The sequence below is a fragment of the Pelobates fuscus genome, chromosome 11, assembly GCF_036172605.1.
Source record: "Pelobates fuscus isolate aPelFus1 chromosome 11, aPelFus1.pri, whole genome shotgun sequence".
In the NCBI taxonomy this organism is placed as follows: Eukaryota; Metazoa; Chordata; class Amphibia; order Anura; family Pelobatidae; genus Pelobates; species Pelobates fuscus.
In genome coordinates, this window is record NC_086327.1 from 140,141,107 (window position 1) to 140,158,211 (window position 17,105).

General features: G+C 39.8%; 1 protein-coding gene across 1 annotated transcript; it reads right to left on the reverse strand.

Annotated features, from left to right (window-relative positions):
- Positions 1–696: 696 nt before the first annotated feature.
- Positions 697–8,895, reverse strand: LOC134577044 (uncharacterized). The gene is made up of 6 exons (XM_063435686.1): positions 7,521–8,895; positions 4,997–5,163; positions 4,423–4,629; positions 2,801–2,938; positions 1,621–2,046; positions 697–970 (listed from the first exon to the last, which is right to left on the reverse strand). Exons 1-6 carry the CDS (start codon positions 8,865–8,867, stop codon positions 697–699), a joined length of 2,559 nt encoding a protein of 852 aa, XP_063291756.1. The 5' UTR covers positions 8,868–8,895.
- Between the last annotated feature and the right edge of the window lie 8,210 nt (positions 8,896–17,105).

Consider the following 17,105-nt stretch of genomic DNA (forward strand, 5'->3'; position numbering starts at 1 on the left):
TATAACACTCCCATATTATGCTATAATAATAAACGTTCATCGTTATAACACTCCCATATTATGTTATAATAATAATAAACGTTCATCGTTATAACACTCCCATATTATGCTATAATAATAAACGTTCATCGTTATAACACTCCCATATTATGTTATAATAATAAACGTTCATCGTTATAACACTCCCATATTATGTTATAATAATAATATAGGTTCATCGTTATAACACTCCCATATTTTTAGATTGCCCAGTGAACTCCCTGTCCAGTGTAATTTTTGGAGCTTTTATTTCGGTACAATTTGACATTTAGTGACTAGGCACCGATTCTTGAACATTTTCAAATAAACTATTAAAACGAATTGTCTGTCTGCATATTTCTGAAATCTTTGTTCTGTCTCTTTGTTCGATGTTACTCTGGGATTGTATCGCTTTAAACTAATAAATAAAGTAAAACGTAAACAAATAACTGGATTTCTCATTATACCCCAACTTTTTGCCCTAATGTCGTCAGATTGGATTTAAGGAAGTTGGGACGGAGATATAAAGGCTGTAAACGAATGGATACACAGTAATATTTGTTTCTGTTAATCTTATGTTGATTAGAAACTCAGTTTACGATATGTAAGGATGCATCCTGGTAAAATATTTTATAAATAAATCAATTCAGTCATTAGGATACTATATACAGTAATGTCTCAATCCATGTCACCTGCCTGCTTCACAGAACATGTAGAGTGTAAAATAAGGGCTTGGTGCCCCCTCGTGGCAGCTCTCCAGCGCTGCAGGTCTTTAGATGTTTTTTTCTTTTGTTGTAACATGTTGACTAAGAGCAGTTTTTTTAGGAATTTATTTTTCCAGTGGAGAAAATATGATAAAAGGAGGCGATGGCAACAATCAGACATGAATTGAGTAGCCGCTTCTCTCTGTGTAGTGTGGATTTGGGCTGACAATGCCCATTTATTGAACACCCTGCAGTATTGGAAAATAATAAATAAATAGAGTTAGAATGCAGAAATGAAGCCTAATAACCTTATTGTACTGAACAAACAGAGGAATCAGCAGCAGCGGACGGGTAGCTCACAGTATAGCGGCCGACATTACGCCTGTGTTATTACAAACTGTGCTATAAAATACAAGCCAAATGTAAGGTACCACCAAAAATAGCAGATTCTCACAGTTATTAAACATGTTTAACTCTGAACTGTAACAAATTAAAATTAAAAAACTAAAAACAAATGTGAGGGTAAAATAGCAAAGCTGTGACTATAGTTAGATTGCATTTTTTTTTTGGATTTTTTTATATTTGCTATTTTAGTCCCAATTTTACCATTCGGATTTGAATTCACCATAATTCAGATTTTAGTGAATAATCGTGTGGTGGTCTATTGCACGATGTTAACGAGAAGATGACATGGTACAAAAAGAGCTCACCAACAACGAGAACTGCTAGGTCATGCTGGAGAGACTTACATATGGGGGTAACCCATTTACTAAGACAGCGAAATAACAAAGAATGTATACTGCTTCCTAGAAAAAGTAACAAATGAAGAAAAGAATTGTATTTTATATTGTGTATTATCACAGTTTAAAATGTCACGTCCTATATTTGTTTTCCTTACCGTTTACACAATACTTTGTTGCGATATTTTTGGCACTCTACTACAAGCCGGTGCTGAAATGCCCAGATTTGCCAGAAGTTTCCCATCGTGCAATGTGCCACTATGTTCCTGCGCGTTGATAGCTGTGACTGAAGGTCTAAGACGGTCTTCCATCTGGTCAGGGCCCACAATCTCCTTCTGTTCCTGAGATAGCGTTCTGCTTTGGCTTCTTGTACTGACTGTGCCCAGCGCTCCATCAACCCTTTAAGAGTCCTGTGTTCTACAGCCCTCTGAAAAATGGCCGCTTTCCTCTGTGTGAGTGAACACGCTCTCCAGAGTCCAAATATGGTCCTTATTTTTGTGAGTCTCCAGGTCATTTGGAACGTGAGGACCCTCTGATTTACCATACAGCTTTCAATCATTCTCTTCTTCCAAACCTGAAAACAACTTAAAATATAGAATCAAAGTTACAGTAAATGCTGCAATAGATGGCGAATATAGAGTGTTTAGAATCATTTGTAAACAAAGAATACAATTATTCTAGTTTCTTATTATTTATTTAGAGACGGCAAGGAGCACGATAAAAGGAAATAATAAAAATCAGTATATTACGGATTAGTGTAGGACCTGCTCGTTTCCAGTGTTCACCGATTCACTAATAACGTCATTTATAAAGTAAATCACTGAAAACCATTGTGACGGCAATCATTAAACAGGAGAGAAATCCAATGCCATCCTCTGCGTTAACTGAGCTCAATGTATCCCAGCACTGGTATGGGCTCCTCCTGGTGCGTATGCAGTACTTATACTGTAGGTATATTTATACTGTATATACAGTATCTCACAAACGTTAGTACACCCCTCACATTTTTGTAAATAATTTATTATATCTTTTCATGTAACAACACTGAAGAACTGACACTCTTCTACAATGTAAAGTAGTAAGTGTATAACAGTGTAAATTTGCTGTCCCCTCAAAATAACTTAACACACAGCCACCGTTGTCTAAACCGTTGACAACAAAAGTGAGTACACCCCTAAGTGGAAATGTCCAAATTGGTCCCAAAGTGTCAATATTTTGTGTGGCCACCATTATTTTCCAGCACTGTCTTTAAATGTATCACCTGGAGATACATGTTGACCGAGGAAGCTGGGATGGTGTGGATGGAAACATATTGAGATGTCTGGATTCTGAGGGTACCTGAGCATGGTGCCTCGCTGCCAGTATAGAAAGGCCTGCTTCCTCTTCATTGTCTCAAAGTGCCACCTCCTCATCATGGACCTTTTCAACTGCTCCGCATGATGCAAAGACCAAAGAGAGAGGTAGGTGGAAAATCTTCTTCTCTCTTATAAGGGATTTAAAATATGTTAAAGTTGGGGATGCAGACTTCACAAAATGGATGAAATACAACAGCATTCAAAGCAAACTTCAGAGTCAGAATGTACAGAGCTCACTTACAGAAATTAAAGGGACACTGTAGGAACTAGAACCACGAGGTTATGAGTGAAAGCAGTGTTTACATTGCTGCCTAGGACTACCTCTACTGGCTGTCACTCCGACACCTACTAGAGGCGCTTCCTGGATTTGGTCCTTGAAAGATTATCAGACTGACATTCAGGATCTACACGCTCCAATTAATCTCTATGAAGAGATACTGATTGGTGCAGTTCAGTCATTTTCCATGCATGTGTTTAAGCCTCACAATGTTTCCCTTTGGGGTAGACTTGGATTGGCTGAGATTATCAAGAGACCAGCACACCGTGGCAAAAAAAGGAAATTTAAGCTGTTTTCTTTTTGTTATTCATATTGCTATAATATTTCTTTAAGGATCCACAACATGGATTGCTTCAACATGAGAGGGGCGAGGAAGGTGCGTTGTACTCTTTGTTAAATTGTTAGTTATAAACACATAACATTAAACCCTCCATTCAAACTCCCACTACACTTCAACTAAAGATGTCCTGCTACCAGACATGCGTGTTGTGGCACAGCCTCGATGAGGACATATCAATGGATCATGAAGCTCAGTTAGGTCATCTGGGTCTGCGCACTTTTCCTAATCCCATCACAAGTCATGGAAAGAGACTTCATATCTTTCTGTTTTTTTAAGTCCAGATACAGGCCTCCCAACAGTCCTGATTTTGGTGACACAGTCCCAATTTTCTGTCTCTGGTGTCCTGCATCCATGGACAACAGAGAACTGTCCACAGGCAACAAAGTGTAAGCACCAGCACTGTGAACACGCACTAGAACCACGCAGAGAGAGCTTCAGTATGGCCACCAACTATGTATCGCCTCAGTGACGTGAGTTACATCAATGGTCCCAGTCCCAATCTCACTTCTTCCAATGTTGGGAAATATGGAAATGTTTGACCTGGTACCCCAGAGAAATGGTGAATGCTTTGTGGGGACCCTGGACATACAATCACCTCTTTTGGACAGTGACCAGAAATCTAACAAAGCCAGCTCCTGTTTTTTTTACAGTGACCAGATATCAACTTAAAGATCTGAGACTTCCTCCTTGCGGGGGCCACATCTTTAAATTACATAAATAATTTGAAACCCTTAACAATCAATGCACTTTATGCCAGTAGGGAAACAGCAACTGGAATACCTGCAACAGATCGAAGTAGTTACCAGCATCCCACGGTACCGGAAAAAATACATGTTTATTTGCACTAAATGTATGAATTGCCCGGTTTTCTCAAAGACATTTATAAAAAACTAGTGGACACATTTAAAAATAACAAAAACTCTGTATGGACTGTTTCAAGTGCTGTATGAGTCGAGAACGTTTTTTCAAACTAAAGATGAATAAGAACTTACGCTGACATTGTCCGTGCCAGGACTGTAAAATTGTTTGCCCTAATGCATCGTCTTTACGCTTAAATCTGAAAGCGATTTCTCTCTTTTGGAACAGTCGCCTCTTCCATATGATGAATACCTTTCTGCACTTCCACAAGAAATTCATCTTTTGTGCCAAATGCTGCCCGATGTCCTCTCCATTAGAATATGTGAGCCATGAGGTTCTAGAAGAACACAGAGAATCAAGGAGATCAGTGGAAACGGTAGGTTTTATCAAGGACTAAACCAAAAACTTTGCCTACAGCCTATCTCAAATTCCAGATGTTATTAGGATCACTTCAATGGCCGTTGTAAAGGACAGTAGCAAATAAAGAACCATGAACTCAATATATAATCTGTACACTGTGTTGTCTATCTCAAAAACACATTAAAATATATTTATATATTTTAATTTTTATGATTTAAAAAACTTCCCTAACTAGTAGGCACTATTGATATTCACACAATGCACTATTGACTGAGAATATTTCACTTTTAGTTCCGTGGCCAAGCAGTAAGGTAATTCTGTGGCCAAGCAGTTTGGACACATACCGTCTTTGGGGGAGAACTTGACGAATCTTCTCTCTTTCATTCTGCGCTATTTTGTGAATGTTAACAGAGTTTTTAACCCAGATTGTAAAATATTTCTCCATGATCAATTTATCGTTGTTGGACTGAAAACAGGTTTTAGAGTCACCATGCACTTTCCCATAGGTCTGCTAAAACGTAAAACAAATTATAATGTTAATGGTCAGCACTTTGATATCATCATATCCATATCAACCTATTGATCGTAGTGCCTACTGACATAGATCAAGCCATTAAACTTCATGGTGGAGCATCTGAAATTATTTTATTTAAATACTCTTCCAAGTATTTCTGTCTGTCTCGTGGTGAGAAACATGGCCTGACAATTCAGATCTTGAGAGGACCTACTGGTAGGACCAATCTGATATACTCAAGGAAAATGTCCTCTATAATAGCTATAGTGAGGTAATAATCATATGAGACACACTACAAATGATAGTGTCGATGTTGAATATTTAGTCATTTAATTATGAATGTCATTTATACTCAGTGATCAACAAAAAAATATTTTATCTATGCATTTCATAACAATAAGGACCATCCACTATGCCTGTGTCAGTGTTCCCCCAACCATTCTCAGACTACTAGCAGACCAAAAGTCATTGAGACCTCTGCTTTAGCACAGGTGAGTTAACCCGTGGCATGGCCATTTTCAGTGACACATTAAGGAGATATATTTTCAGTCCTTGGCTTATTAGTGGTTCATGCGGACATGTATGAAAACCACTGCTGCATGGTAGCCATTCTGCTATTTGCATTAGCCTGTCTGAAAGGCAGACTAGAAGTCGATCCACCTTTGTAACCCAATGTAAATGTGTCCACATCAACTCTCCTCTTGAAGTTAAGATACACATTTCATGGGCTCGGTTACAGTCATTGTTCTTGCCCATAGTTTGACAAGTAACACGATCAAGGAGTAATTTAATCACAAGCGACTACCTATTGTCTCACTCCATCCTATTGTGAGTGTGAATTATAGATTTTAGGAACCTACGGATAGCTGCTTTCTCTAGTGAAGATTCTCAAGTAACTCCACTATAATGAAAAAAATATTTAAAAAAAAACAAAAAAAACACAAGATTGGCCTTGATGGCTTTTTTTTTTTTAAAGCTCATAGTCATTGGTTTTTTTCAGCATAGTGATTATAGTGCCTACAACCAGTGTGTAGACTAACCAGACCAATTTATATAAACTGAATGGCCCAAATCCAATTTCATTCAGTTGCATCAGAATAGCAGTTGACAATGGCCGGTAAGAAGACCTTCACTCTACATATCAGATCACTTTACTCGTGGCTAGATTACCCTACGTACCTTCAAACTGACCCTAACTAAGGATATTAATTCAGAATTTAAATCTGTTCCTTATTCAATTCATATATGCCCATGGCTTTATACATTATACACGGATTATCCATTCCTAAATAGTGAAATTTCAAGTTGAAATTGATCTAGCGTTTGTAGACTTCCTCCAGATTTGTACCCACCTTCCGTTAAGTCATTAGCTAATTCTGGCATTGCTTACCCCCCTAGCTGTGACTGTATTCATGTACTTACATTTCCATTAGAATCCCAGCAGGATTTCATTGGCCACATTGTATCTGTATTCTTCAGAATTACAGCCCAGGCCAGAGCCCGTAAGCCTTTCTGTAGTAAATGCTGTTCGTGCAACTTCTTGGCGGCCTCCAATTTTTCCCGGAGTAGCCTATTCCAGGCTCGAAAAAAACAAGAGAGGAGCAACTTCTCTGGGGAGGTCAGATACCTAGAATAAGTATAGTAAACAGGGTGAGGCTGATTTCAGGAAAACAGCTCTAGAAATCTAATTATCTTTAATACAATTCTTATTGGCCCCTAATTACGGACTAATCCTTGTTTTGATATTGTTAGACTCTACGAAATTTCTCTATTTCCATTAATTTACTGAAATAATTCTGTTTACAATTTATATAGTCATTAGATAACATTTTCCACACCCAGCTCACCTTATACCTGTCAAGATCCAACACATTTATATCCAATCAACTCTGTCACTGCTGTGATATAACACATTATACTCAATCAACTACATACCTGTTACAATACAAGAAAGGTTCATCCAATCCACCTCATCCCTCTGATACAACTACACTCAAATCAACACTATCCCTGTATAGTTACAACACATCTTCACCCAATTAACCCCATCTAACTCAGGAGCCAAAACATCTACAACCAACCGATTCCATCGCTGTTGAGTTCCACGATATCTACACCGGATTCTACGATTACCTTTCATTTGCTGTATTCCAAGGTGATGCACATGTACAAATCTAAAATAACATATAAATAAAACAAGGAGATAAATATTAACATTGCTACAAATAGATTCACAATAATAATTAATCTTAATTGTAAAAGATCTGTTCACTCAGCCCTGTCTTGCACAAAATAAAAATCATTTTTTTTCAGAAAAAAAAAAGCACATCTGTATTCATTTAAACTGACCGTACCTCACTGGGATACTTTTTAAATCCATGCATGGGTAATGTAACTGAATGTTTTGCTTTTGAAACCTGTCCATACATTTCTAATGTGTCAGCTATCTCAGTTAAGTGGTCTTCACGTTCTAAAGGCCTTGTGTCAGGTAAATTGGAGATGGGGGTATTCCAACAGCACTGACTGTTGGTCACTCCCTCTAGTGACTTTTGATCATCTCGTAGTTTTCTTGGAAAGGTAAAATGTTCTATTAGTGTATCACAAGATTTGAAAGTACCAAAGTTTGTCTTTTCACCATTAGTGCATGGTTTATTGAAGGCCACGCTTGCATATTTTTCTTCTCCAGTGCATGGAGAGCAGAATATGTTCTCTGTGTCTGTAAGGTCCAGAGAACTCATGTTGTAAAAAGTTGCTCCAAGATTGTGATCATATGAAGATGAAACTTTTGAGCTTGACAATGAAGTTGAGTAGCCATTGATCGCCAATGGTTTATTCACAGTAATTTCATTCTCATTTGTTCTCATGAAACCTGGATTCTGGGCATATGAACAGGACTGAACACATTGTGGATCTTCTATATTTTTAGATTTCGGAAGATGAGTTAGCTCATTACGTTTATTAGAAATGTGATTTACCCTTGGTATTGAGTATTGGAGATCAGCAGAAAATTGGGATACCTGCAACTCTGAGTCTTCGGTGTCAGTAGAAGAGGAAGAGTCTAAATTACACAGCAAGTCCACACTAGGTTGACACACAGGACATACGGAAGGTTCTTCATTTGATTCGAGCAACTTGTTGAGTAATGGTAACTGAGTTTGCATGACAAAAGAAGCAATCTCCGAATGGAATCCAGACTTGACCGAAGAACATCTCCCGCATTGTGAAGTTCCAAGACTAGAGACCTTTATCCCACAATTCAGATCTGAGCTGTGTCCTCTTTTGCCAATAATTATTAATGATTCATGGGCTTCCCTGAAAGTTTTTTTCGAAAGTGGCAAATTTGGTTCTTCCTTGCGCCTGAATGTTGTGGTGTCCCTCGCAATGTCATTTTGACTAAACAAACTTGAATCTGGAAAATAATTTGTCAGAGCACGTTTATTCTGCCTGGATCTCAGTTTTGCAGGAGATAGATTGCTCTGTTTTATCCGGTGATTATCAGGAGTGATCTTATAACCTCTAAATCCTTCATAAGGCAGTGAATACAAATATATATTGGCTTGTACCACTCGTGGATCAAAATTCACTTGGCCTCGGTCACCTCTACCTCTTCTATATGACTTATTGCCTTTGTTGGGTTGGCTGCGTGTCTTTATTAGTTTCAAATCTTCTCTTTGGATATCAGAATAAGATCTTGAGTTCATTTTTTAATTCTATTTAATTTCCACAAAGAATAAAACCTAGAAAGAAACAGATTGCAAAAAGTTATCCAAAACAATGTTTACTACTTTTCACATCAATGACATCCTAGATGTTTTTCCGAATTATATTTTCCTTCATGATTGGCTTAGTGAAGTGGTTTTGGTGTATACATCATACCCGTGCAGTCTCGCTGCTCAATTCTGTGCTGTTTAGAAGTTAAGTTACTTTTTTATGCAGCCCTAGCCACACCTCCCCTGGATGTCACTCACACAGTCACCCTACACACTTCTTGTAAATATAGATATAAAAATAAATTGGACACAGCTCAATACAAACAAAGACGTTCGTGCTGGGCCAAAAGGTGGGCGGATCAACTTCAACAAGTTCTGCAGCTGAGAATAGGTAGGATTTTAACTGCATTGTTCAACTTTAACCTTGACACCTCGTAGATTTATGAGCTGTTTTTCACATAATGTTCAGCCATTCTTTAGGCAAACATTAGGAGTGGTTAATATCATTGGCCTGAATGAAGGACTGGCAGAGAGGTACAGGAAGTCATTTTGGGAGTCCAACAGTCATCTTAAGGCTCTGTTGAGTAACATATAATTCCTCCACTGTTTCTGGGAGTCCATGACAAGTTGATCTCTGATGGTGGTTTTATACAAGAAGTATATACACAGGGCTATTCAGTAAGCTCTGAGTATGGTCTGGATTAGCAAAATTATGTGAAAAATCACTTGAGTGCAAGTGGCTTGTGATTCACATATTTAATATTGACAAATCCAGCTGATGTGGTTATATCATCTGAATTAATAGGTGTGAAGAAATTACAGTGTTATTTCAGTTATTTGACTTTTTTCCGTTCGGTAGCTGTAACTACCGAACACCGACCACCCTCCTGGCTCATTATCTTTAAATAGAACAGTCAATTTAGTGCTCTCCCTGTGTGGCTGCCGTTCGTATAGTCGAACGTCACGTGCAGGAGAAAATGGTGGCCATCTTGTTTGCACAAAAGGAGGCAGCGGGACTTGGTCGTCGAGTGTCTGGAACTAAAATCGGACACTCTACTTCCCGAACACCGGTCAAAGTAAGTATACAAATGCCTGCTTCCTTTTCCCGAACACCCAGGAGACCGCTGTTCTGCAGTTTTGTTCATACGAACCAGGGGAACAATCGCTACTATGAGCCAGGGGGTGCAGTTCATGCATTTATTCGTTTTTCAGACTTGTTGAAATAGACCGGCCGCACAACCTAAATTCATGGAACTGTTTCTGGGCAGGAGCCTTGTGTGCGGTCGGTCAAAATTGGACTTCCATAAAATTCCAAAACCCCTGAACTGATATGGGTGATTTTTGGATATATTGGTCACCCAGATCAAGGCTATCAGGGGATATGACATTTATGGGGAGTTTGTGTGTTTTGGGGGTACTTTTCAAGTTTTATAAAAATAAAATAAAAATTTCTGCCTGGAGATAATTGAGTTATTACTCTATCTGAGCCAATTATCTCCAGGCAGAGAGGAGGGAATTATCTGTTTGTATTGGGAGTGTCACTCTTTGTTACTGTATTATTATTGGTTGTAACCTTTGTGTCCCTGTCCCCCACAAGGTCCATGTGGGAGTGCCATAAAAGCCAGTGTGGCACCCATTATAATCATTCCTGTTACACCCGTCATCTAGTTTCGGCTGATGTTTGGGTACCTGTCTACTTTACTGGGAGAATACACTTGGGAGACTCACATTCGTATGGAGAATTGTTCAACTCAGCACCTGAACTGCGAGCTATAATCACTCGGGCTCAGGCAGCTGATATACCAGCGTTCGTTACAATAGGTTCCATCCAGTGCACTGGATCCACAAATATCAAATTTCCACTGACTGTGTGCTGTATAATTCCATTATAATGCAGGTTAGTGTGTGTGTGTGGGGGGGAGGAGGAGGGGGGTTGGTGAGTGTGTGTGTGTGTATGTCTGCAAGTGAGTGTGTTAGTTTGTGTGTCTGTTAATGAGTATGTTAGTGTGTGTGTCAGTGTGTCTGTTAGTGAGAGTGTGTGTGTCGGCGAGTGTGTTTGTGTCTGTTAGTGAGAGTGTGTGTGTCTGTTAGGGAGTGTTTGTCTGTCAAAGAGTGTGTCAGTGAGAGTGTTTGTCTGTTAGTAAATGTGTAGGTCTGTCAGTGTGTTTCTGTGTATGTGTGTTTGTCACTGTGTGTCTGTCAGTGAGTATATGTGTGTCACAGTGTGTGTGTGTGTGTGTCTGACAGTTAGTGAGTGTGCATCTGTCAGTGAGTGTGTATGTGTATCTGTCAGTGAATGCGTGGCTGTCAGTGTGTATGTGTGTTTATAGGCGAGTGTGTGTATGTGTCTGCCGGTGAATGTGAGTGTCTGTCAGTGAGTGTGTGCATGTTTCAGTGAAAGTGTGTGTTGGTTAAACCGTGTATCTGTCAGTGAGTGTATGTCAGTGTGTGCCTCAGTGAAGGCGTGTATTTGTCAGGTAAAGAGCGTGTTGGTTTTTAAAAGCAAATGAAATTTAGAAGGGGTGGGGTGTCCGAGTTTTGTCATGCCTAGGGCAGCACAAAACCGGAATACACCACTGGGTATATCTACAAAACACAAATGAAGTATTGTTTGGTTTTAAAATGTTTTTGGGTTGTGGGGTGTCTTTTATTCGGAAGCAATGGTGCATTATGTGAATAATGATAAACCCTGGGTACAATTTCAGAATGCCTCCAGATGACACCAGATTATGTTTTTTCTAATTCAGATGGGTGGCATTGAAACTAGTGAATAAGCGTGTCAGGGTTACATGTGAATTGTCAGGAATACGAAGTAAAATTCTAAATTCAGCCCAAAATATCTGAACTGTAAGGATTCTCTGAGTCACTTGTTACCAGGTTGGCTATTTTGCCCTAAAACTTGAAATTCACTCTGGAATATACGTTCAATTCCTGACCATTCCCACGTTAGCCAAGAACCCTATTAGTGGTTCCTTGTTCTCATATTGTCTATTTATCACCTACCTCTGTTGTTCCAGAGATCACGCTCCGAAGCCTGGATACAATAGCTGCTGCACAGGTTTTAGCTGCGATTCTAAGCTGATTATTCCTTGCGATTAGTCTGATGCGGAGTCGCTACATCTGCCTCCATACAGAAAGGAGGTGGTGACCCCGATCTAATGATAGTTTAACCTGTCACAAACCAGTCGTGCCAAACGGGGCAATCAAGGCGTTTTGCTTATATGTATATAACAACGTATTTTCTTAAAGGATTTACATTTCAATGGTTCTGTTTACGTGCAATAATAATTATTACATAATAACAGAATACGAATAATATTCGGTTTAGCGTGATGAAAGATACTGGGGTTGATTTTACACACAATATTCTACTGTTCCTAAAGTACACTTTATGGGGGAGAAAAAAAATGGTATTTACTGAACAACGATTGATTGACTTGACAAAAAAATATTTAAACTTCAATATTCAACAAATCAACTTTATCAAAGCTACAGAATTCACTAGCGATTAGTGAATGAACTCAATGTTGCACTTTTTAAAATCTATTAAAATGATGCACTTAAAACCTTTCCAAATTACCTAAAATATCTGAATTTTAATTCATTATAATAAAGAATTAATTATTAATTATACATTTTAAAATGCTCTCATTTCATGCTCTGATTTAGTCAACCAGATAATGAGAAACTAAAAATGATGAGTAAATGGGGACAAGGTGCTAAAAATTGCTGGTTTCCATGGCCATCACCACGGAAACCAGTGGGCTCAGCAGAAACGTGCATTTGGCGATTACTGGGCAATACATTGATAAATCTCCCCGTATAATTCCCGACTAACATTTAAACCATAACCACTGTAATATCCACTTCCTCATTGCTTCGTTACAGCCCCTGTATACGTTAGGCCACATTTTGGAATTTATGGGAATTCAAAGTGAATTTCAAATTTTACGACAAATTATGTGAATTCGAAAAAAATCGAAAGTTTAAATTTAAAATGAAAATTTGAGTTTGTCACTAAGTGAGAATTCAAAGTGGATTCAAAATGAATTTCAAACTAAAGGCCACATTAGCAGAACTGGAAGCACAGCGGAGTTAGATCAGTTTTCCATTTCAGTGGTTATGACTTTAAATTTGAAATTCCCTTTAGTTAATAATCCTGAAAGATTGAAATTCAGTGAATTATATTTTCATGTATTTTGGTTTCCCAACATTTCTCACTTTTATCCACCCTGATAATTTAGCAGAACTCTTTAACAGCCCCGTTCAATGGTTCTGTCCTCTACAGACAAACGTCTGATGAAAAGGATGGAAGTGGCTTGATTCAATGCGGTTTTTGGCTTTCATTTTGTATCATTATAAAAAGATTGGTGCACATAAAAACAATAACTATTATAAAACCCACTGATGATACTTATGTGAAATACTCAAACCCCACACACAAGTGACACTGGGTGATGAATATTGAATACAGCGACAGTAAAGGAGTAGTGAGACAGACTTATGTGCCAAATTAAAACCATTTTGTATCATTGAGAGCAGCCGGGTTATTAGTAATTATGTTTTATCAATCCTGTATACGTTATCATACTAATGAGGAACACTATTAAACCAGTCAGAAAATGGGAGAATGCTACCACATTTAGCCAATCATTTTGAGACGGTTTTATCACATAAAATCCAGAGATGATTTATATTAGGATACACTGATGGCCTCAATGTTTTAAAGCACCATCACACACTAAGATTTTAATAGGAAGCACATGAACTCCCTAGGTACCAGCCGACAGATGTTCCAAACAGAATCTCCGTCAAATTGTCAATATGTTGATTAATGTCCCAAGCTAAGTCCTATCAGGGCTTTCAGATTGTCTGCAGTGATCTGGTGCAGAAAATTTAACAGGGCACGAGTATCCTAAAATCTCCTGAAACCTGCTCCAGATCAACCAACAGTTTTGAATGCTATTTCTTTGCACATTGACTAGCGGGCAGAGATTGAAGATCTGCTGCCTTCTAATTTCAAAATTCCCAACTAACAAAATAAAAACATCAAAAATTAAATGAGTGCCTCAATTTATCTCGTCAGTCCTCCGTTTGTTTGAGTTGGGCTTCAGAATGTCGAGTCGATAGCCTAGTCAGTACGAGAAGTAATTAAGTATGCAGAGACAGACCAGTCAGTATGAGGGTGAGTGACGTTAAGTATGCATAGACAGACCAGTCAGTATGAGGGTGAGTGACGTTAAGTATGCATAGACAGACCAGTCAGTATGAGAGTGAGTGACGTCAAGTATGCATAGACAGACCAGTCAGTATGAGAGTGAGTGACGTCAAGTATGCATAGACAGACCAGTCAGTATGAGAGTGAGTGACGTCAAGTATGCATAGACAGACCAGTCAGTATGAGAGTGAGTGACGTTAAGTATGCATAGACAGACCAGTCAGTATGAGGGTGAGTGACGTTAAGTATGCAGAGACAGACCAGTCAGTATGAGGGTGAGTGACGTTAAGTATGCAGAGACAGACCAGTCAGTATGAGGGTGAGTGACGTTAAGTATGCATAGACAGACCAGTCAGTATGAGAGTGAGTGACGTTATGTATGCAGAGACAGACCAGTCAGTATGAGGGTGAGTGACGTCAAGTATGCATAGACAGACCAGTCAGTATGAGGGTGAGTGACGTTAAGTATGCATAGACAGACCAGTCAGTATGAGGGTGAGTGACGTCAAGTATGCATAGACAGACCAGTCAGTATGAGGGTGAGTGACGTTAAGTATGCATAGACAGACCAGTCAGTATGAGGGTGAGTGACGTTAAGTATGCATAGACAGACCAGTCAGTATGAGGGTGAGTGACGTTAAGTATGCAGAGACAGACCAGTCAGTATGAGGGTGAGTGACGTTAAGTATGCAGAGACAGACCAGTCAGTATGAGGGTGAGTGACGTTAAGTATGCATAGACAGACCAGTCAGTATGAGAGTGAGTGACGTTATGTATGCAGAGACAGACCAGTCAGTATGAGGGTGAGTGACGTCAAGTATGCATAGACAGACCAGTCAGTATGAGGGTGAGTGACGTTAAGTATGCATAGACAGACCAGTCAGTATGAGGGTGAGTGACGTTAAGTATGCATAGACAGACCAGTCAGTATGAGAGTGAGTGACGTCAAGTATGCATAGACAGACCAGTCAGTATGAGAGTGAGTGACGTCAAGTATGCATAGACAGACCAGTCAGTATGAGAGTGAGTGACGTCAAGTATGCATAGACAGACCAGTCAGTATGAGAGTGAGTGACGTCAAGTATGCATAGACAGACCAGTCAGTATGAGGGTGAGTGACGTTAAGTATGCAGAGACAGACCAGTCAGTATGAGGGTGAGTGACGTTAAGTATGCATAGACAGACCAGTCAGTATGAGAGTGAGTGACGTTATGTATGCAGAGACAGACCAGTCAGTATGAGGGTGAGTGACGTTAAGTATGCAGAGACAGACCAGTCAGTATGAGGGTGAGTGACGTTAAGTATGCATAGACAGACCAGTCAGTATGAGAGTGAGTGACGTTAAGTATGCATAGACAGACCAGTCAGTATGAGGGTGAGTGACGTTAAGTATGCATAGACAGACCAGTCAGTATGAGAGTGAGTGACGTCAAGTATGCATAGACAGACCAGTCAGTATGAGAGTGAGTGACGTCAAGTATGCATAGACAGACCAGTCAGTATGAGAGTGAGTGACGTCAAGTATGCATAGACAGACCAGTCAGTATGAGAGTGAGTGACGTCAAGTATGCATAGACAGACCAGTCAGTATGAGAGTGAGTGACGTCAAGTATGCATAGACAGACCAGTCATTATGAGAGTGAGTGACGTTAAGTATGCATAGACAGACCAGTCAGTATGAGGGTGAGTGACGTTAAGTATGCAGAGACAGACCAGTCAGTATGAGGGTGAGTGACGTTAAGTATGCAGAGACAGACCAGTCAGTATGAGGGTGAGTGACGTTAAGTATGCATAGACAGACCAGTCAGTATGAGAGTGAGTGACGTTATGTATGCAGAGACAGACCAGTCAGTATGAGGGTGAGTGACGTCAAGTATGCATAGACAGACCAGTCAGTATGAGGGTGAGTGACGTTAAGTATGCAGAGACAGACCAGTCAGTATGAGAGTGAGTGACGTTAAGTATGCATAGACAGACCAGTCAGTATGAGGGTGAGTGACGTTAAGTATGCATAGACAGACCAGTCAGTATGAGAGTGAGTGACGTCAAGTATGCATAGACAGACCAGTCAGTATGAGAGTGAGTGACGTCAAGTATGCATAGACAGACCAGTCAGTATGAGAGTGAGTGACGTCAAGTATGCATAGACAGACCAGTCAGTATGAGAGTGAGTGACGTTATGTATGCAGAGACAGACCAGTCAGTATGAGAGTGAGTGACGTTAAGTATGCATAGACAGACCAGTCAGTATGAGAGTGAGTGACGTTAAGTATGCAGAGACAGACCAGTCAGTATGAGAGTGAGTGACGTTAAGTATGCAGAGACAGACCAGTCAGTATGAGAGTGAGTGACGTTAAGTATGCAGAGACAGACCAGTCAGTATGAGGGTGAGTGACGTTAAGTATGCAGAGACAGACCAGTCAGTATGAGAGTGAGTGACGTTAAGTATGCAGAGACAGACCAGTCAGTATGAGAGTGAGTGACGTTATGTTTGCAGAGACAGACCAGTCAGTATGAGGGTGAGTGACGTTAAGTATGCAGAGACAGACCAATCAGTATGAGAGTGAGTGACGTTACGTATGCAGAGACAGATCAGTCAGTATGAGAGTGAGTGACGTTACGTATGCAGAGACAGACCAGTCAGTATGAGATTGAGTGAGGTTACGTATGCAGAGACAGACCAGTCAGTATGAGGGTGAGCGACGTTAAGTATGCAGAGACAGACCAGTCAGTATGAGAGTGAGTGACGTTATGTTTGCAGAGACAGACCAGTCAGTATGAGGGTGAGCGACGTTATGTATGCAGAGATAGACCAGTCAGTATGAGGGTGAGTGACGTTACGTATGCAGAGACAGACCAGTCAGTATGAGGGTGAGCGACGTTATGTATGCAGAGATAGACCAGTCAGTATGAGGGTGAGTGAAGTTAAGTATGCATAGACAGACCAGTCAGTATGAGAGTGAGTGACGTTAAGTATGCATAGACAGACCAGTCAGTATGAGGGTGAGTGA

What these genes read in the sequence shown, in the direction of transcription:
- LOC134577044 (XM_063435686.1), bottom strand. Translation starts at nt 8,867, where the DNA reads ATGAACTCAAGATCTTATTCTGATATCCAAAGAGAAGATTTGAAACTA. An exon ending in CAAGTTCTCCCCCAAAGACG is followed by an intron (nt 4,630 to 4,996) that starts GTATGTGTCCAA and finishes GTGTTCTTCTAG; the next exon opens with AACCTCATGGCTCACATATT. An exon ending in CAGCGAGGCACCATGCTCAG is followed by an intron (nt 2,047 to 2,800) that starts GTACCCTCAGAA and finishes CTATATTTTAAG; the next exon opens with TTGTTTTCAGGTTTGGAAGA.